The sequence below is a fragment of the Scylla paramamosain genome, chromosome 10 (assembly GCF_035594125.1).
Source record: "Scylla paramamosain isolate STU-SP2022 chromosome 10, ASM3559412v1, whole genome shotgun sequence".
Taxonomy (NCBI): Eukaryota; Metazoa; Arthropoda; class Malacostraca; order Decapoda; family Portunidae; genus Scylla; species Scylla paramamosain.
In genome coordinates, this window is record NC_087160.1 from 3,175,001 (window position 1) to 3,196,696 (window position 21,696).

Here is a 21,696-nt window from a genome sequence, read left to right on the forward strand (position 1 = left end):
GGGGAAGAGAGGGCGCCAAGACCACATGCGCAGCTCACGTCTCTTCATTTACATCACATATTTCATCTACGCACTTTTTTTTTTTCCTGTTTCTTTCAACCTAACCGTTGTGAGCAAACAACGCGCGAAGTGTGACTGAATGGCTGCCTATTACGTGTTTGAAGGCGTGCACGACCGTACTGCACGTGCCCCGCCCTCTACTACTACTACTACACACACACACACACACACACACACACACACACACACACACACACACAAGCACTGGACCAAGGAGAAGCGTAGCAATGAAACTGTAGAACGTTTTATAATCTAACTTTCACTTACCTTCTTATTTATTTTGGAGAGCAATAATAACGCTGATGATGATGATGATGATAATGAGGAGGAGGAAGAGGAGGAGAATGTGTTTGTGTACGATGACGGTGAAAATTACAATGATGTGTGGATTAATAATAAATAAAAGGGTAATAATATTGTGATGCCGGGTAGATCCAACAACTCCGACATCTTCCCACACACACACACACACACAAACACACACACTCCAAACTCTCCTGACATACCCACACCACCTCACTCTCGCCTCTCTAGCTTTGTCCCAGAATCCCTCTTAAGTCTCCCTCTCTTCCTCCTGCCGGGTAGACTCTCAGGCATCCTCGTCTCCACACGCTCCTGATACACCCACACCACCTCAGTCTCGCCTCTTGTCCCAACATCATCTTGGAGAGAGAGAGAAAAAAAAAAAAATTACTTTGCCTTTCATTCCCTCGACTGATGTAAAATTCTGAGGCGGTGAGTCTAACAGTGGCATTACTATTACCATTATTACTATTACTATTATTATTACTTTCCCCGTCTTCTCCTCCCCCCCCCCCGTCCGTTCCCTTCACTGGTGCTATTTTTCTCAGCGTACACATAACGGAACACGCCTCTGTGCCGCACGCCGTTCATTGGAAAGTGATGCAGTAATTTGTCGAATGGGGAAAAAATGGAAGGGGGAGGAGGGGAAAATAAAAAGCGAATGTGGAGTTTTCGCTTTCATATCAACGTGTTCGAGAAGTGTGAAGCTTCGAGAGAGAGAGAGAGAGAGAGAGAGAGAGAGAGAGAGAGAGAGAGAGAGAGAGAGAGAGAGAGAGAGAATCTTTACGGATATTGCGCACGTTACTCCCTTTCGCTCTAAAACTCTCTCTCTCTCTCTCTCTCTCTCTCTCTCTCTCTCTCTCTCTCTCTCTCTCTTCACAACACCTCTAACCCCCTCCTTCTCCTCCTCCTCCTCCTCCTCCTCCTCCTCCTCCTCCTCCTCCTCCTCCTCCTCCTCCCCCCTCCCTCCCACAGTATGATCGGAACCCAACCAGGTGTGACCAAGTTAATTCTGGTTAATTTTTTGGCGGGTCACTGTCCTGGCGGGGCGGGGCGGGGAGGGGCGGGGTGGGGCGGGGCGGGGCAGGTTAGCAGCAGCCAGGTACAATGAACGTTGCGGTTTCATCTCCTTCCTCTTCCTCTTCCTCTTCCTCTTTCTCTTTCTCTTTCTCCTGTCCTCCAAAATTCCCCTGCCACTAGCTCATGAGTCATCTGGTCCCCGTCCTTCTCCTTTTCCTCCTCCTCCTCCTCTCCTCCTCCTCCTCCTCCTCCTCCTCCTCCTCCTCCTCCTCTTGCTCTTTTTTTTTTCTTTTGGGTCTTTTAATGGCTCTTCTTTTCTTCTGGTTCTATTTTCTTTCCTTCTTCGTTGTCTTTTCTTTTTCTTCTTTTTTTATTGTTAGAAAGGATAGAGAGGAAAAGTAGGACATGGGAGAATAGGGGAAGAGTCTGTATAAAACATGACTCCCTATTTTCATCCCATAAAAACATAAATAAACACAGTAGGAGTAGGAGGAGGAGGAGGAGGAGGAGGACGAACAGGACGAGGACACAGGACATACGAGACAGAAGGAAGAGGAGGAGGACAAAGAAGACACACAACACAGGAAACAGGAGACACGAGAATGAATGGACTTAAACAACACAGAAAGGTTACAAAGTGCAGTACAGAGCCAGCCAGTGACGAAAACAATACCACAAGAGGGGGACAGGGACAAGGACAGAGCAGACAAGGGGGTGGTGTGTGATGCGGTGCGGTGGGGCTTTCAAGGGCCGTCACAGCTTCCCGGTAAAGCCACGACCAGGAGAGGGAGATGCAGCGCCGCACCGCCACAGTAGGGGTGTCTGAATGGAAGTGCGTGTCGGGCCCTCCCCCTTGTGATAACAGTGGCAATAGTAGGAGGATAACAATGTAATGCTGGTGAGGCTGTGGTTGGTACTCTCTCTCTCTCTCTCTCTCTCTCTCTCTCTCTCTCTCTCTCTCTCTCTCTCTCTCTCTCTCTCTCTCTCTCTCTCTCTCTCTCTCTCTCTCTCCACGTCAAAATGGCCGTACATCACAGCTTCCATCACACATTCCCATGTCACACTGCTCCCTACATGGCGTTCACCGTGCAGGTGTGAGGACGAGAGGGAAAACGTTACTGCGAAGGGCGTTGGGTTGTCGATACGCCTCACGAAGAAGGAACAGGCGAAGGGCGTGACACGAGGAAGGCAGTCACTCAGGCAGGAAGGAAAGGAAGGAAGGAAGGAAGGAAGCTGTGTGTGTATGTGTGTGTGTGTGTGTGTGTGTGTGTGTGTGTGTGTGTCTGTGGGTGGCAGTAATGTACGGTTCACGACTCTCTGTCCTCAAATTTTGTGACTAATTTGTTCTTTAATCTTAAATCTTGTCACGTTTTTGTTCAAAGACAATGCCAGCTGTGATGTGTCCTGATAACCCTGCCAGAGTCACGACCTTCGCCACGCTCCCCTGACATCACCTCTTCTTTGCGAGGCTGGAACTGGCTGTGTTGTGCCTATATATGAACCCCGCCACACACACACACACACACACACACACACACACACACACACACACACACACACACCAGCCTCTTGGAATGGAGGAATGAAAGTCGTAGGGAAAAGTCACAGTGTAATAAACTGTACCAGGACGTTTGCCAATGATAAATACGTGTTGTGACATTTTTTCTGAGCTTTTTTTTTCGTATCTAATCATGTGACTTTATAACCTTTTTATTCTTTCCGTGACTTTCTTTCCGAACATCGCTCCGTGACCTTCCCGTGCTGACAGACTGCGCTGCCTCTCCTGGCCTGATATATATATGTACTCGTACGCCCACCACGTTCTTGTCGCATGATTTCGTTCTCTTTTAAAGCTGCGTTGTGTTTTGATGAGTTTAATATAACCTTCACCTCCCTACCGCGTGACCTCCGTGCTGACATACTGTACTATGATGTCCTGATAAATGCATCATCACTACGTTCTTGCACGATTTGCCCTCTTTTACGACTTGTTTTTGATAAGTTTAATATAATTTCCATTAATCTCCAGCTCCTTGCCCTCGCCGTGTTGACAGAATACCTAACCTGTCATATCCTGATTAATGTATCACCTCCACGTTCTTTTAGATACTGTGTTGTGTCTTGATAAGTTAACATGACCCCCAACACTCTTTAGCCCCGTGACATCCCTGCGCTGACAGACTGCGTTATCTGTGATGTCCTGATAAATGTATGGCCTCCACGTTGTTTCAAGGTTGCGCTGTGTCTTGATAAGTTTAAATGACCTCTACCACTCTACCCCAGGACCTCCACTTATTGAGAGGCTACCCTACCTGTCATGCCCTGATAAATGCGTGGCCTTCTACTCTTACTGCGGGACCTCGCTTTCTTTTCTTCATGCAGACTTGGCCTCGTCCCTCTTAAGATAGAAAAGGACAAAAAAATAAAATAAAATAAAATAACGGCTTCAAGTTTGATAAAGTTAGATTTTGAAAAGTGATAGGAAAAAACTGGTTCTCAAATAGATTGGCGGTTGAATGGAATAGGCGCAGATGTTTATGCCGAGGTTTTAAAAGAAGATTAGACAAGTTTATGGAGTGGAATGGTGAGGGGAAATAGGTATGTATGTTTTATATAGGGACTACCACATGTAGGCCTGATGGCATCTTGCAGCTTCCCTTGTTTTCTTGTGTTCTTATGCTGGAATGCTTTATACAGGGACTGCCAGGTATAGATCTGGTGGCTTCTTGCAGCTTCACTTATTTTCTTACATTCTTATATAGGAATGTTTTATATACAAGGACCCCCACGTATATATTTAATGGCTTCTTGCAGCTTCCCTTGTTTTTTTTTTTTTTCTCATGATCCTAGAATTTTTCATTTACGAGATCAGACAACTTAAGATGGAAGGAAGCTAACTGGGAATGACTACTGTGGGTTAACGGACCGTGACTACAGCTCTCCCGTCGAGGATTTTTGCGGGTCTGTGTGGCAAATTAATACATGTTGTTTCCTCGCCTCTCCTTCCCTCCCTCCCTCCCTCCTGTGCCGGGAAAGTCCACGCTGGCATTTAGGAAGTTGGTGGCGGGTTTGAGTGGCGCGGGAACCTTCAAGGTGGTGGTGGTGGTGATGGTGGTGGTGGTGATGGAGGTGGTGGTCGTAAGGATGATGGTGGTGATAGTGGTGGTGGTGGTGGTGGTGGTGGTGGTGTGGTGGTTGTAATAGTAGTAGTAGTAGTAGTAGTAGTAGTAATAGTATCAGTTTGCAATGATGGTGACGATGATAATGATTTTAATGATGATGATTACATTTATAATAATAACAACAACAACAGCAGCAGCAACAACAACAACAACAACAACAACAACAACAACAACAACAACAACTATAAGTCTCATTCATCACCGTGGTATTCACTGACTAAGCAATTCTACCTTTCTTTTAACTTTAATTGCATACAACACCACGACACACACACACACACACACACACACACACACACACACACACACACACACACACACACACACACACACACACACACACACAGTCACCCAGTCAACACGCATGGTAACTTTTATTATGAGGAATCAGGAAGTGCCTCAATCCGTATCATTATCAGAAGAAAAAAAAAAGAAGAAAAATAATAATAAAAAAAATCAAGGAAAAAAAAACAGCCACAAGGACGAAGAATATCTTGACTGTCGTGCAATTGGCCGTGATTACCGAACAATTTTAAACTGCATGGAAAAAAATAAATAAATAAAAAAGAAAATATCAAACGGTATATGCAAATTATGTGTATTATTTTTTTTTATCGCTATTCACAATATACGCTATTTTTCTTTGTTTGTTTATTGATTCATTTATTTGTATATCTATTTTAGCGTATTTACATTGCATTTTCTCTCTCTCTCTCTCTCTCTCTCTCTCTCTCTCTCTCTCTCTCTCTCTCTCTCTCTCTCTCTCTCTCTCTCTCTCTCTCTCTCTCTCAACAGTACAGCATTACTTTTTTCTTTTCCATTTTTTTTTTTTCTTTTTGTCAACTGTTAGTGAGACTTCTTTATTTTTTTCATCCTCATTTATATGGCAAAAGTACAGAACAATATTCTCTTTCCCGCTTTTCTGTTTCCCACACTTCCCTTAAGAACACGTTAAATTACCAGTGGATGGAGTGCAGTATTACAGTGGTCCTGCTCACTTTGCGCTAACCAAAAGAAATTAATCAGAGTTTAAAGCGCTAACCAATTCAAGCGTCGTGTGTTGAGAGAGAGAGAGAGAGAGAGGGAGAGAGAGAGAGAGAGAGAGAGAGAGAGAGAGAGAGAGGAGAGAGAGAGAGAGAGAGAGAGAAGCACATTTTCTCTATTCATATACCCCTTTATACATAAGGACTAAAATGAGAACTTAAGAGAGAAACCATTTTGCAGTTGCCTTGAATTGGAGTTTGGTGTTAAACGGAACAGAGGTAGAGAATAGAACGCACTCAAAATAGATGAGAGAGAGAGAGAGAGAGAGAGAGGAGAGAGAGAGAGAGAGAGAGAGAGAGAGAGAGAGAGAGAGAGAGGCACCACCAATGTTAATCTATCTATCCCCTCTATACGCGTTCCCTGCGTGACTCAGCCCGGTCGATAATGTAGCAGGTGACGCCAGGTAGTAGTAGTAGTAGTAGTAGTAGTGGTAGTGGGGGTAGTAGTAGTAGTAGTAGTGGCAGTAGTAGCTGACGCGTGGCTGGTTGGCTGGCTGGCTCAAACACACGAGACATAGGAAATATTGATCGTGTGTGTGTGTCTGTGTGTGTGTGTGTGTGTGTGTGTGTGTGTGTGTTTACCTAACTGTAGTACGTAGGGCCTGAGCTATATTTGTTTGGGCGTGTCTGCATAGCTTTATTTATTCAGTATCTATTTTAAACGAGAATACAGTTTTGGTATCTATCTGTACACATGGCTAGAGGTGCAGTACTTGTGTGGGTGTGCCTGCGTATCTATTCAGTATCTATATTTATGAGCACACAGTCTCCGTGTCTATATTTATACTTACAGGAATTGGGTTATACTTGTGTGGTTACGGCCCTGTATATAAATTTTTTTCAGTATCTATAGTCATGAGAATACAGTTTCCGTGTTTTAAATTTATACAGGTTCTGAGTTGTACTTCTCTAGTCATGCCTACGTAGTTATATTCATAAAATCTTTCCTGTAGGTGAACTAAACTCCTGGCTGTTTTTTTTTTTTTTTTGTGTGTGTGTTCGGGGTTTAGTCAAATTAGCTTCGTTTTTCTATACATGCATACATACATATACATACATACTGCTTACTACCACACATCTATTGGATATTCTATTAAAAGGTAATTGTTTTTACTTCTTTATTTATGTTTCTTGAGAGCGTATGTCGTGACTCCCTTTTCTTCGTAATTGGTCTGAAGTGAGAGGGGAAGATCCTGTGCGTATGATTAGTGGAAGTGGTTGGTTGGCTGATCAGTGGTGGCGAGAGAGAGAGAGAGAGAGAGGAGAGAGAGAGAGAGAGAGAGAGAGAGAGGGAGGAGAAGAGAGAGAGAGAGAGAGAGAGAGAAGCACCACCACCATCTCCACTATCACTATCGCTACTGATACAACAACAACAACAACAACTACTACTACTACTACTACTATTACTACTACTACTACTACTACTACTACTACTATTACAACAACAACAACAACAACAACTACTACTACTACTACTACTACTACTACTACTACTACTACTATTACTACTACTACAACAACAACAACAACAACAATCACTACTACTACTACTACAACAACAACAATCACTACTACTACTACTACTACTACTACTACAATTACTACTACTACTACTACTACTACTACTACTACTACTACATATTTATTTATCCACTCAGAGATTAATCGTGTCATTTGAGTTCTGTTTTTATATATATTTTTTTTTTATGTAAAAAAATCAGTAAAAACTCAAATTGCACATGAATGATTGCGGATTTTTCTTTTTATACACTTTTTTTTTATGAATGATTACGGGAAAGCTCTCTCTCTCTCTCTCTCTCTCTCTCTCTCTCTCTCTCTCTCTCTCTCTCTCTCTCTCTCTGACGACCGTTGATAAAAAGCTTCGCGTCGCTGTGAACCATGAAGCGATAGTCTCACTCACGTCGCTTCCAACACAAATCCTCTTGAGTCACCTTTATTTCCTTTCTTCGCTTCAGCACAATTGGTTCGTGTACTCTTCCAGTCTACCTTTGCGATCTGTGATATTTATTTCCCCCAAACACCCACGAAAATTATATAAGAGACCTTCATTTTTCAGGCTTGTACTGTCCAGGAATGTATGTAGGTCTTATCCACAGTTTCTAATTAGTATATGTGTGTGTGTTGCATAAGAATGAACTGCATCACTCTAAGTCAGTCAGAATAATACGAGTACAAAAAAAATCTCATTATTTATTTATTTTATTTATTTATTTTTTTCAAGTTAGTACTGTTCGAAAATATACGAAAGTTTTTACTACTATTACCTGGTGTGTGTGTGTGTGTGTGTGTGTGTGTGTGTGTGTGTGTGTGTGTGTTGGATTAGCACAAATTACACCGAGGTTGAAATGAACCGCAATTTTTGAGGTATCTTAATTTTCTCAAGCTGGTATAGTTCGAGAAATATGCAAACTTTATCTTCAGCTTCCTTATATTACGTGCCTTGAGTGTGCTGATGATAAACATATTACACCGTACTTAAAATGAAGCACAATTTTTGAGGTACAGTATCTTAATTGTTCGAGAGTGCATGCAGAGTTTCATCCACAGCTTCTTTCCAGTACGTGCGTGTGTTGCATAAGAACGAACCTCACCGCTCCTGATATCAACTGCAATAATATGAGTGCAGGGGAAAGCAACGAAGCAGAGCGAGGCGATTCGTACGATAATTTCAAGGCCATGCACGATGACTGCGCTTTCCCTCCCTCTCTTTCTCATTCCTCTGGACAATTTTCTTCATGACAGCTTTACATTATCGGATTATCGCGTAGGTTATCGGCAAGACCCAAAGACCCAACAGTCCCTTCCCTTCATCCCTGCCTCCTCCTTCACCCCTAATAGGCGATGACAGTACCTGCGTGACAGTGGTGTCTGTGTGTGTGTGTGTGTGTGTGTGTGTGTGTGTGTGTGTGTGTGTTCAAAAGACTTACTTTTTTAAATTTTTTTCACTTTGTTTCATTCGATAATTAAACACTGGTATACTTAGCTTGCGACCATTGTCCGTTCCAAAACCGTCGTCGGAAGCAAAAGTCTGTCGGATGGCAAGACTTTACTCTCGAAACACCGTAAGAATAAAAGGAAAATAATAATAAATTTCGTTACTTAGAAATGCATAAAAACGCGCATAGATGTATCTTACAGTATAATGCATAGTATATTAAGTAAATGGAAGTACCAGTAAAGGCACACACACACACACACACACACACACACACACACACACACACACACACACACACACACACACACACACACACACACACACACAAAAAAAAAAAAAAAAAAAAAAAAAATTGGGTCAGTCAGCGTGTTCATTGTAAGTACGAGTATAATATATCGCATGTCGAGTACCGCACTGTACATCCTTGAGTGTTCTAAAAGTTTTGACGTTTTATCTCGACCGCTTTTAAAACTTGTTGAATTGGATGTTATTAGGGGTGTCATTCTCTCTCTCTCTCTCTCTCTCTCTCTCTCTCTCTCTCTCTCTCTCTCTCTCTCTCTCTCTCTCTCTCTCTCTCTCTCTCTCTCTCTCTCTCTGTGTGTGTGTGTGTGTGTGTGTGTGTGTGTGTGTGTGTGTGTTATAGTCATAGTTAATCACATTTTTCTATATAATTTTGGATATACGCACACAATATATAATTTTAGTTCGTCTAGTTGTGTATCCCACTGATTAGTTAACTCGTATGGAAAGCCAAATTATCTTACATCTTCCGTGTGTGTGTGTGTGTGTGTGTGTGTGCAGTGACTGTAGGAGTAACAATGAGTCACATATAACTCTAACCCAGTCATGCCATCAGCAGTTCACCGCAACACAAGGGAGAGGGAGAGAGGGAGTGGCCTCGCACCGTACACTCACCTTCACCCTCCCTTCCTCTCCTCCTCTCCCTTTACAATGCAGACACGTTAGAATAATAAACCAAGGAACGGATCATAACTTTATTTTACGTAAAGGAATATATATTAGCAAAGGGAGGAGCTAGGAACTACCCTCTGTGAGACGCGACGCGGAATAATAGCAGAGCAGGGAGCGGCGGGTGACGTCAGGCTCAAGTCACTTCCATGAGCTTCCTTCCTTCATCCATCATGAGATTCACGACCTCCACGACTGGGAGGAAACTGCTGGCGCGACTTGCACGAGGCCACTCATTTAATAGCGACAGATCATGAGAAGGCTAGTGTTTGTACGGTGTATGAAGTCATGCTAGGAGGATGAAAAAAATATTCTTAGGGTTTTTTTGTGCAGTGTCAGTCCTCCTACCTATGACCTAAACGCGTTCGAGAGGAAGGTTTCAAGCCACGTCTCCTTTTAGTTGTGGATAATCCTTTTTACTGCACTCTTTACGGACTGCCACCATCAATGAGCCTTTTTTTTTCTGTATTTCTTTTTTTTTTAGCCTTTTTTGTTGCCCTTGGCCACAACCCCTCTTACTTAAAAAAAAAAAAAAAAAAAATGTAATTGTCACAGCCAGCCTAGGCGAAATAAACATCGCCTACCTAATGACATCACGGCGTACTCCCATTGGTCGTGCCATTTGAAGCTGAGCAAAGGCACAATAAAACATTACACGAGAACCTTCGATCAATATTAGCTACGAGTAAAGAACAACACATCTTTGCTTATGTTAATGTATATGATTACCACGTTTTGTACACATATTTTGCTTTGTTACCACCATCAGTAATGGATAGAATAACGATCTTAAGAACATAAGAACATAAGAAATAAGGGAAGCTGCAAGAGGCGACCAGGCTTACACGTGGCAGTCCCTGTATGAAATATACCTACCTATTTCCACCTATCATCCCCATCCATAAACCCGTCTAATCTTCTCTTAAAGCTCCCTAATGTCCTAGCACTAACAACATGATTACTGAGTCCGTTTCACTCATCTCCCACTCTATTTGAGAACCAATTTCTTCCTATCTCTTTCCTAAACTTAAATTTTTCAAGCTTGAAACCCGTTATTTCTTGTTCTATCCTGGTTCCTGATCCAAAGAATTTTGCTTACATCCCCCTTGTTATACCTCTTATACCACTTAAAGACTTCTATCTGGTCCCCCTCTTAACCTACGTCTCTCTTAAAGAATGTAAATCTTATTTTTTCTTTTACTATTTGTACTGAAATTTCAAGCTGTAGTAAGGAATAACACAAGCTCTTTACATCTTTGAACCTCTGCGGCTCGGAAAGTTAGCAAGCCTTGAAGTGGAGGGAGTGTTTTTGAGTCAGCCAGCCAGAGAAGTGCTATTTAATGGAAACCTATTGAAGGAAACTGAGGCAATAGTGTTTGGAATGTGGAAGAAGAGGGAACAACAGCAGAAGAGTACAACGAGCTGAAAATTAGACCAAGAAGAACATAACCTGATACAAATGCTTGACTCCAACCAAGGAAGCTCCGAGCAATTGGACTGACCCCAGCCAACCAACCAACCATCCAGCCAGCCAGCCAGCGCCCCTGACCGCACCACCAGTACTGCCTCGCGTGCACATCACCGGGAAATTACACTGATAGCGGATGTTGCATAATTTTGCCGCATGTGTGGAACTTTCACTGCAGTTATCGCGATTATTATTTTGTTTCCCTGGTGATTCACAGTTTGGTTCCGCGCGACGCTGAGCGGGCGAGGCCAAGGCTGATGGCTGGCCTCGGGATGTGAGAGAGAGAGAGAGAGAGAGAGAGAGAGAGAGAGAGAGAGAGAGAGAGAGAGAGAGAGAGAGAGTTATTGACTGATTGATCGATTCATTTAATGTGTCACAACAAGGGTAGTCATAAAGCATACACACACACACACACACACACACACACACACACACACAGAGAGAGAGAGAGAGAGAGAGAGAGAGAGAGAGAGAGAGAGAGAGAGAGAGAGAGAGAGAGAGAGAGAGAGAGGAAATGGCTTGGTTTCATGTGAACCAGGGCAAAGACGTGATGACCCTGGAACCTCGGCAGTCACTCATGGGTGAAACTAACGCCCTGAACACTAACTCTGACCGTGAGCCGGGGAGACTAAGCACGTGACTGGCGAACAATACTCCCGCCACACCACTTGACGCCAACGGAAAGAAAGACGTGTGGACATTTTGAGGACAAGAACATAGGAGCTGATTAAATAACACGTGACTCTTGCCGAATACTTGTCAATGGAAAGGAAGACATGTGTGTGTATTCTGAGGACACGCACATGATATAGGAGCTGGATTAAATAGCATATGACTCTTGCTGAATAACACTTGGCAATGGCAAGGAAGACGCGTGGAATTTTCTGGTCAGCGTTTGAACCCTCCCCCAATCCGTTCCTCCTTTCCGGATTCATATGGCCAGCCCAGAGGAGTTGTCAAATCGGGAGTGCGAGTGAGGTAATTTAAGCTGAATGCAAAAAGAGAAGTGAAATTCCAGTTGTTTGGACTGTGTGTGTGGTGACGGGTTAAGTTAGTTTGAGTGCAAAAAAAAGATTTGTTATATTCCATTTACTTCCTGCAAGGGGCTGAGATGACTGGGTTGGGTTAAGTTAGGTGTTGGATTAATTTATTATCTACCACAATAACACACACACACACACACACACACACACACACACACTTGCCAAGACACAATTTAAAATGGATTTCGCCGTCATGAAGTACAATTGCATTCCACAGTTAGGTTTATTCCATGCCTTATTTACGTATTCCGCCTCCTAATCTCTGGAAGCAGTAATTCTTATATGTGTGCCATCAATAACACTGATGATAGTGGGGACTACTGCACCGTACATAACGTGTTTTGTCTCATCGTAATATTCATCAGAGAGAGAGAGAGAGAGAGAGAGAGAGAGAGAGAGAGAGAGAGAGAGAGAGAGAGAGAGAGAATAAATGTAAAGATGGCATGTAGTGCGTGAGCCTCAACGGTTTTGGCTGATGGTTGGCTGCATTGTACCAACGTTATGGCCTTTATCACATCTTACTCCCTGCAATGCGACTCCCTAGTGCATCCCTCACAAGTTCTATCATTTATAGAATGTCACCAAGGGCAGGCAGAACTCTCGATCAGCTGAGCATCACTATGCTCTCGCAGGACGCCTCTCATTTGTCGAAAATTGAGGTGTTGGGCTGTCATCCTTTCGCCTAAAAATAATTTAAGGCGCATTAGGAGTGCCCTTCACCACTCCTAGCCGCTAAAAGGCCTTTAGGTCCTAAAAGTGATCATGTATTACTTTTAAGGAATTTTTTTTTTTTTTTTTTTTTTGCAATAAAAGTAAAACTGGTCACTAACAACATAGGAGCTGGATTCAATAGCATGTGGCTCTTCTTCGAATAATACTTGGCAGCGGAAAGGAAGACGTGTGGAATATTCAGAGGAAAAGAACGTAGGAGTTGGGGAAAATATCACGTGGCTCTTGTAGGCTCGTATTCAGAAACGCTCTGCTTTCTCACATCAACTATTTTCAAAGGCCACAGAGACGATTAGCTGGGATTTTAATAATGTTTTCTTGTTAATTTGGCTAGAACCATAAAAATTACCTTTCAAACCCGTGTGATCGTATAGTAGGACTGCAGCTAAATTGTTTCCTAATCTTCCTGTGGTTCTTGCAAAATAGTCTTTACGAGAGAACAAAGTGGTACAGAATACACACCAAGGTTCATAATGGGCACTTTTCAAGAAGCAACATTGTTCTGACGTACTGATGGGTGTTCCCGAGTCTTTTAATTAATCCTGCATCTTCCCTTATTCACAAACCACTCTGAAACATTTCCTTTTGTTCTACGTCCATCTCTAAACACTGTACTGCCTAGAGACTGGAAAGCTCTTTTGATCCCGCTTGTCTTTCATGTAGTTGCTTGTTCAGGTCGTGTGTTGTGCCTCTAGTGTTGTGAGTTGCTGGATATCACGATGAAAGGATTAAGGCGAGAGGGTCAGACTTGTGTGGCGGGAAAGAGAAAACTGTAACGTTGGCGGCAGTGAGGGTGAGAACCAAAGAGCGGCGTGTATGGTGAGAGTGGTAAGGCGTGGTGGTGTGGGTGGTGAGGGCGGTGGGGTGGGCCCTGGCACCCCCATGCATTACTGCTATAGAACCATAATCTGAAACACTTCTGCTCCGCACCTCCACTACATTCAAAAGGCTCTAGTTGAAGTTAAACAGGCCTTAAAGGATTTTTTTTTATGGTTCCAATGACAAATAAACAAGATTTCTACGTTATTAGGTGGAGAAACACTCTTGAGAACCCAGATGATCATGTATGTTGCCTTTGAAAATAGTTGTGGTGAGAGAGAAGCGTTTCAGAATATGGGCCATCGCTAGGTGGGGGTGGTAAGGCGTGGTGAGCATGGTGGGCGGCCGAATGACTGGCACCACTTCCCATCACAACTAACAGCCACTTGGTGATAGATGTGGTGAGCAGGATGAATGAGTGGGCGGCTGACTCACACAGAACAGCTGACAGGCGTGTGATGGCATTTCTCAGCCCCATCGTGTCAGGAACAGCTATGGAGTTACGTATGTTCCCTGCTTCCCGGGAGAACCTTTTGATACATCGGGCGCCATGCAGCGGCTGGCACCAGGAACTGAAAGGGACGGGGCAAAGGCCGCTGTTAATATGGCATTAGTACGTGTAGGGGCGTGAGGGTGTTGCAGTACTTCACTGCGACCACATTGTATCAAGCAGGGATAAAAAAAAAAAATAAATAAATAAATAAATAAAAAAGTAAAAATAAACAATAGATTAATAAGTAAAATAGAAATAAAATAAAGAAATGAATATGAATAAATGAATGAAATGAGTTCAAGTGTAGTGTGTCACATTTTCTTCTAAACATGACTTTATAAGTGTTATTGAAAGTAAACTGAAAACTATTACATATAAGAAACTCTTATTATGTCTTTTTGGTGTCTAGAAATATAGCAGTACACTTCATACACAGAACACATGGACACTGTTATTGAGGTACTGTTTCTCATTAGTGTTTGAAGAGTAATAATGTGTGTTCTCCTCATTGCCCCTTAGCGGTGACCCGGACAAATGCGACCACTACGGCAACACGGCGCTGCACTGCGCCTCCGCGCGGGGCCACATGTCCTGCGTCTCCTTCCTCGTCAACTTCGGCGTGAACGTGTGGGCGCTGGACAACGACCTGCACACCGCCAAAGACATGGCCGCCATGAACAGCAAAGATGACATCCTGCGCTACCTGGACTCCGTGTACGCAAAGCAAACCGTGTCTGACCCCAAGGTGCGTGGCTCGAGCACACACACACACACACACACACACACAACTCTACGCTCACTACTTGCGAATGTAAGGGCCGACTGTAACGTGTAATTCAGCCAACCTCTTCGTGTACTCTTTAGACCTTAGTATTTGTTTATTTATGCTGAGCATGTGTTACTTTAATTTTCAGTAAGGTTACAAATGGTACATTCATCCTTTAGTCAATTAACCACGTGTGTCTATTAAGGTGTGCCATTGCATGCCTTGTGAGGAATCATTAACTAATCTCTGCTAATCTGTTCTGATGACTGTTTGGTCTAACCCATGGGAATATTTGGTACGATTATAGCGTTATGGGACAACCTGCTAACTAAGCTTTCACTGTAATTGCCATGTGCTTACACCAGTGTGGTTCTTCTTCGTAACAGCAAGTCAAAAAGATCCAGGAGAAAGCACAGAAGGACGCAGAGAAAAGAAGGAAGGATTTCGACAAGATTCAAAAGAAAGCTGACAAGAAACGAGAGGAGGAAAATCTCAAGTTGCAGAAGGAACGAGAGAAGATTGAGAGAAATGAGGAAAAGCCGCAAAGTAAGTTGTCAGTTGGCGTCTGTCAGTCTACATTGTCCATTGTTGAATTGAATATAAGGGCCAATGTATATGCTGCTGTTTGATCTTCTTTTCTATTCATTTGTGTTTATCTGAAGTATATGTCCAGCCTCTTCAAAATTCTTTACCACTGAAAAAATATGTAAGTGATTATGAGTCTGCAGGCATCTCTCTCTCTCTCTCTCTCTCTCTCTCTCTCTCTCTCTCTCTCTCTCTCTCTCTCTCTCTCTCTCTCTCTCTCTCTCTCTCTCTCTCTCTCTCTCTCTCTCTCAAGAAACAGCAGAAGAAGCTTAATGGATCGAGTAAGTAACATTTCAAACAGCTTAGGCAGGAACTCATGACCTCCTTCCGTCTGCTCTCCTTTCTCACCCTCCGTACCATTCCAGGCGGAGGCGTGAAGAAAACCATCATGAACACCATATCCCGCGGCTCCCTGGCCTTCATCGGCGGCCCCAGGAAGGACTCCCGCACTCTGTATGACAACGCCTACCAGAGCCCCAAATTCTCGGACCTCACCACAGCCAAGGACCCCTCCAAGAAGACCCTGGGCGGCATGCAGAAGAAGATTATCAGGAAGAAGATGATGGATGAGAACAGAGGACCCAATGACTTCAAGGTGCTGTGTGTGTGTGTGTGTGTGTGTGTGTGTGTGTGTGTGTGTGTGTATGCATTACCTTTACTGCATTTACCATTATCAGCACCAAGGGAGTAAGAGGTTGTGAAAGAGTTTAAATATGCATTATGGTCACTATCCACATCCAAGGAAATAGATAATAGAGAGGAATAGATGATGATTGCAGTGAAGGAGGAGAAGATGTAGGTGTAAAGAATAGGATAGGAGAAGCATAAAGAATAAGGCGTTTAAGGAATAGAAGAGTAGCAAGAGGAGGAGCAGAAAGAGAAAAAGAGGAGGAAGAAAATGAAGACTAAGGAATGTATGTGGAATAATAAGAGGAGAAGAATGAGGAGAACAATAACAGTAATTAGTGATATAAGGAGATTAATTACTAACAACAATGACAAGGATTATAACGCGTGTGTTTCCGTCACGCAGGTGGGCACCATAGAGTCTGACGGCAAGAAGTCAGTGAGGAACTTGAAGGGTCTGCGCCGCGACTCTGAGATCATCTTTGTGCCCAACGGGAGCCTGAGCAGCACCAACAGTGAGTCCTCAACATGTATGTGGCGTCTGTGTTTTGTCCTTGTGATGACTGTAGCATGACCGCCTCCTCCTCTCTGTCACACGCTGCCCACTCAGGTAACTTGTTGAGCACCCCTATTGTATGCACCTCCTCCACTTGATGTTTGCAGTGATCTTGTCTTTGTCTTCATTATTCTGTACCTATATTGTGTTTTAGATCAGTCTGATGTATCACAGAGTCTTGCCTATCTGTATATCTATCTATATATCTATCTATCTGTATATCTATTTGTCTATCTGTCTATCTATCTCTCCATCTTTATAGCAAGTCGGCAATCTCACTCGGGTGGGCCAGGCAAGGCACCACACACTTACACACAGACACACACACCCACACACACGGTTTGTTCTTTGCTTGCACTCTTTTGTGGTTCTGTCAGTAGCCATCATGTCAGATATCTTAAACCCTTTTGATTATATGAGTTCACACATTTGTTATTTTGTTCACAAGAGAAATGTAGTGTAGTCTCAAATCTAACAATACTTTATCGGTACACACACACTTGATATTTTAATGGCAAGGTAAATGTTGTCTAGTCTTAGATTTAGCAATATTCTTTTTGTTTCCTCACACAGAGCCGGTAGTACCTGCATGTTTTGTTCCTGGGGGCTCTTGTGGCTTAGATGCTTCAACGAAACGCCCTCTCTCATAATATACTAACAGACACTTTCCTCCCGCTCAGACGGCAAGAGAGGGAAGCTGACAGACGTGTTTGAGCAGGACGGGGAGGACGGCGGGCAGCCCCTGCAGCGCACCCTCAGCCAGCCGGACTTCTTCTTCGGCGATCAGGACAACCCCGCCAATAAGAACCGCAGCTCACTGTTTGCCAGGCCCGGCTTTGGCTCCGTTGCCTTCAGGTGAGTGGGTACCAGTGTTTTATGTATCTAATTTCTACTCATCTTCATTTACTATTGCACATTTCCAAGTAAAATTAACAACTAGGTAAGCACGTAATGTAATATAGAGCACCAGTGACTCACCACTGATCACTCTGCCAGGAACTCCATCACGGCCACGCTGAGCAGTCTGGCCCCGAGTGGTAGTGACGACACCTCGCCCAGACTCTCCCCTCAGCAGGGCTCCGGCAGCTCCCTGGCTCACGGCAACGACTCATCAGAGCCTTGGGAAGAAGAGGTAACTTCTATATGTCTCTTGATGTATTCTTTATCTACTTGTCTATTTGATTATTTATTTATTTATTTATTTACTTATTTATTTATTTATTTATTTATTCATTTATTTATTATTTATTTATTTTATTATTGTTTATTTGTCATTTATAGATAGATTGATTTTTTTATTGAAACTACATGAGAAATGTAGACTTCCTTTTTAAAGATTTTGTGAAATTAGTGAACAACGTTGTGAAGTTATAGTATGGTATGTATGTAGGTGTGAGTATTTATGCATAACGGACGGCTTTGAAAAGTTGTATATCTTTTATAGAGGCTCACCATGCATTGAACTTTGCATTACACTTACATGTGTTGCCATGCTCCCGCCTTGGGTGCTTACAAGAACAGTGCAAAATTTATCCGAATGGAGGTTAAGTTCACCATGACAAGAAGAGCAAATTTTATCATCATAAATGCCAAAAAACATAACAGTCATCAAGTTTAGGGTAACTGAGTCGTTCACTCTTTCTTGTGGCTTCTCTCAAAGCTAATCCTTTGTGTGCAGGACCTCCCTTCAGACGACGAGAGCGAGGCAACACCAGTGTACCTCTTCCTGGCGGCGGCTGGACTGGCAGACTTCATCCCCACCTTTTCTCGGGAGCACATAGACCTGGACGCCCTCATGCTGCTCACCGAGGAGGACATGCTCAACCTCAAGCTGCCGCTGGGGCCACGCAGGAAGCTCCTCAAGGCTATCAATGAGCGCAAGTCTGCCATAGAGAATCCCGGGGAGGTTGAGGATAGTCAGCTCTGAGGGAGTGTTGTGTGTCACCAACATGTTGTTGTTGGCGCCACAGCTCCTGCCGCCAACACCTCCCCCCCACCGTCCCTCTCGCTGGCATGACCATACAACCATTCTAGTCCATGTTGTGCACTGACCTACTGACCTGTTTCCTGCCAGTAACTCTTGACTATATCTTTGTACATTTATGTGTCTGGGTGTTGTTTTTACACTGCGTAACTGCAATGTGAAGAGTAATGTATGTGTGTGTGTGTGTGTGTGTGTGTGTGTGTGTGTGTGTGTGTGTGTGTGTGTGTGTGTTTAAAGGATCAGTGAGCTACAGTCACTCCTGATGTATGAACTTGGTTAGTGAAGTACAGAAGACGTGTGTGTACATAGTAACACAGGAACTACACAGTATATTTCACACTTTCATTGGATAAAATGATGAAAGAAAACTCTTACTTTAATAATGACTGCATCATTAGCAATCTTAAGTAACTAAAATTTGTAGAATCCATGGATAAGCATAATCGAAAAGTAATTACCCCTTAAAGTGAAGAAAAATTAATATAACATGTACGTTATTAAAACATCACATATGTAGAAAATCTCTCTCTCTCTCTCTCTCTCTCTCTCTCTCTCTCTCTCTCTCTCTCTCTCTCTCTCTCTCTCTCTCTCTCTCTCTCTCTCTCTCTCTCTCTCTCTCTCTCTCTCTCTCTCTCTCTCTCTCTCTCTCTCTCTCTCTCTCTCACGTGTGTAGATAAGTTTTAACAGTTTTGTATCATAATTACTTTTCTTGATGACCCGGTGCATTCCTCATCCTTCCAGACACTCTTGTAAAATTCTGTTACGTAATTATAGCGTTTACAGTGTAGTGTAAATCATGTAAAAATGTAATGTATATTTTGAAGGTAGCCAGCAGCCCCATAAAAGACTAAGCAGAATTTGATGTTAAGAGTAACCCTGCCATTCTCTTGCCATGGTAAGAGGTCTCAGACCAGGACCATTTTGTTTTGTTTGGCTGATGTGTTACCGCGAACGTGCGTGGCTGTCCCCAGAGAGCCAAGAGTTCCTGTGCCTCCCACACCTCCAGTACAGCCTTCAGGAATGTGTATCAGGAATGTGTATGACCAAAGAAAGAACATGGAATTATGTAGCCATGATTTGATTTTCGAAAGTTACAGATTTCCTCCGAGTCTCCTTCCTCCACTTTTTTTTTTTTTTTTTAATATTATATGTGCAGGGCACTAGAGTTGCTCCATAACACGCATATTTGAATTACATGTTGGTGGTGAGGGAGCTGAGTGTCACTTTTAACAGTGTGTAGGAAACACAGTGGGTGTATCTCCAATTCAGTAATGAGTGTGCAGGCAGGTTGTGCCCTCCTGTGTAAACGGAAAGATTGATATGTGTCATCCTCCCCATGTAGTAACGAACATTTTACATTCCTGTTCTTGTTTTCTTAATTAATTAGGTGCAATGTCATGCGCCACGGCAGCATTACCGTGATGTTCTCCACTGATTGACTGATACAGCACGGCCTGAGGTACCGACTCTTGTGATGAGTGTGTGAAGCATTCCATCAGCCACCTCCTAAGGAACAAATTGTGCCATTACTCCCTACACTGTTCCTTATCGTTGTAATATTAGTCCATCTCTTTTTATCCTTCCATAATTTTATGTACATTGTGTGATCTCTGCATCACATTTCTTGTCTTAATTAGGAAGTGAAAATAAAGAATTATTGACTACATTGGTTCACCTTGGTCCAACCATGGTACTACGTACTTAGGTATTGTGGTACCTTACTTCAGGTCCTGCCCTCTGGCGCACCTTATGCACCCTTAGCATGTTACTATCTCTCCCTCCATCAGGGCTGAGACGGTGCCTCCTGACGAAGGACTTTGGATTTGGCATTTGGGAACAGTTATCCCGAGTGGATGCCCTTCATACCCTCGGACCGTAGCCAAGATTCGAACCCGTGCGCCTGATGACCACTTGGCCCCCAATAGCTTGGTGTCCCCACGCTATTGCCTCCCCATCCACTCATAATTACTGGCTCCCCATTGCCTTCTCATTCACTTTTCTTGTAATGTATCGCTACCTCCCCATCCACTCTCAGACAAGTTATTGGTTCACAATCCGCTTCATTCCCTGAATCTTCTATACAATCACTGAGAAATTTATCTGTAGCCATGAGAGACTGTACCCGGGAACTGAACCCTTGACCAGAGGACAAGCAGTACAGCGCATAGATGTTGACTCATAATGATTGCCAGGTTCTGAGATCGATCTTAGGCAGGTCGCTAAACTAAGACGAGAAACTCAACCCAGAAGTGGATATGGATACTTTTAGGGTGGCATATCTTCATGTAGGTAAAATTGGAGTGCCAGATCTTCAAGGCAGTGAGATTTGGGTTCCGGATGTCGGGTGGGTAAACTGGATAATTCATAAAATCTCGTATGACTTTTATTTTACTCAATTTAGAACAGTGATGAGGCTATAAGATTAGACATATTCAGCCAAGATTTCCAAGAGACTGTATCGTTAAACTGCATTGTTCTCTCGTTAAGATTGTTTTGAAAGATCACAGAGATGACAAGTTGGGCTATTATGAGCGTTGTTTCTCTTTGCTGATCCATACTCTTTGTTAAACTATCATTGGAATCATGAGCGCATCCTTGAGCACTGCAATAACTTCCATTAGAGCCTATTAAGAGTATGAAGATCCCTGCTGTTCTTTGCTAATTAGTATCATGCTCTCCCTCAGTAAGCATTTGACAGGCGTTATTGCGGGAAACAGTGAAAGACAAGGAGCTCTTTACTGCATGCGTCTTTCTTTAATATTGGCGAAGTAATGGTGATCTAAGTACTTCCTGACTCATCTCAGCGTCTTATCTACAGGACCATATTCTGAAACATCTGCTCTCTCAGCATAACTACTTTGGAAGACCGTGAAGATCATTGATTAGGTTCTCATGATGTTTATTCCCTTTACTGATGCAGAACTATTGTTAAACTATCATTAGAATCGTGATAACATCCTTGGGAACCAATAATAACTTCCACTACAGTTGTTACAAAAAGTCGATACAAAACGAAACACTAAAGAAGTTTTACCAGATTGTAAAGGAAGTTATTGAGACTTTCAAGAGTATTTTCATGGTTATAGTGTT

At 43.1% G+C, this 21,696-nt stretch overlaps 1 protein-coding gene across 2 annotated transcripts in view; it reads left to right on the top strand.

Annotated features, from left to right (window-relative positions):
* Nucleotides 1–20,268, top strand: part of LOC135104108 (pre-mRNA splicing regulator USH1G-like) — a 49,844-nt gene extending 29,576 nt beyond the window's left edge. The window contains exons 3-9 of one of the 2 annotated variants that reach the window (XM_064011080.1): nucleotides 14,608–14,833; nucleotides 15,241–15,400; nucleotides 15,805–16,034; nucleotides 16,473–16,596; nucleotides 17,303–17,477; nucleotides 17,619–17,754; nucleotides 18,301–20,268. In XM_064011080.1, the coding sequence (XP_063867150.1) occupies nucleotides 14,608–14,833; nucleotides 15,241–15,400; nucleotides 15,805–16,034; nucleotides 16,473–16,596; nucleotides 17,303–17,477; nucleotides 17,619–17,754; nucleotides 18,301–18,549 (1,300 nt within the window). In that variant the 3' untranslated portion in view covers nucleotides 18,550–20,268. The remainder of the gene's footprint in view (nucleotides 1–14,607; nucleotides 14,834–15,240; nucleotides 15,401–15,804; nucleotides 16,035–16,472; nucleotides 16,597–17,302; nucleotides 17,478–17,618; nucleotides 17,755–18,300) is intronic. The other variant, XM_064011081.1, reaches the window with a different exon arrangement.
* Nucleotides 20,269–21,696: the final 1,428 nt, after the last annotated feature.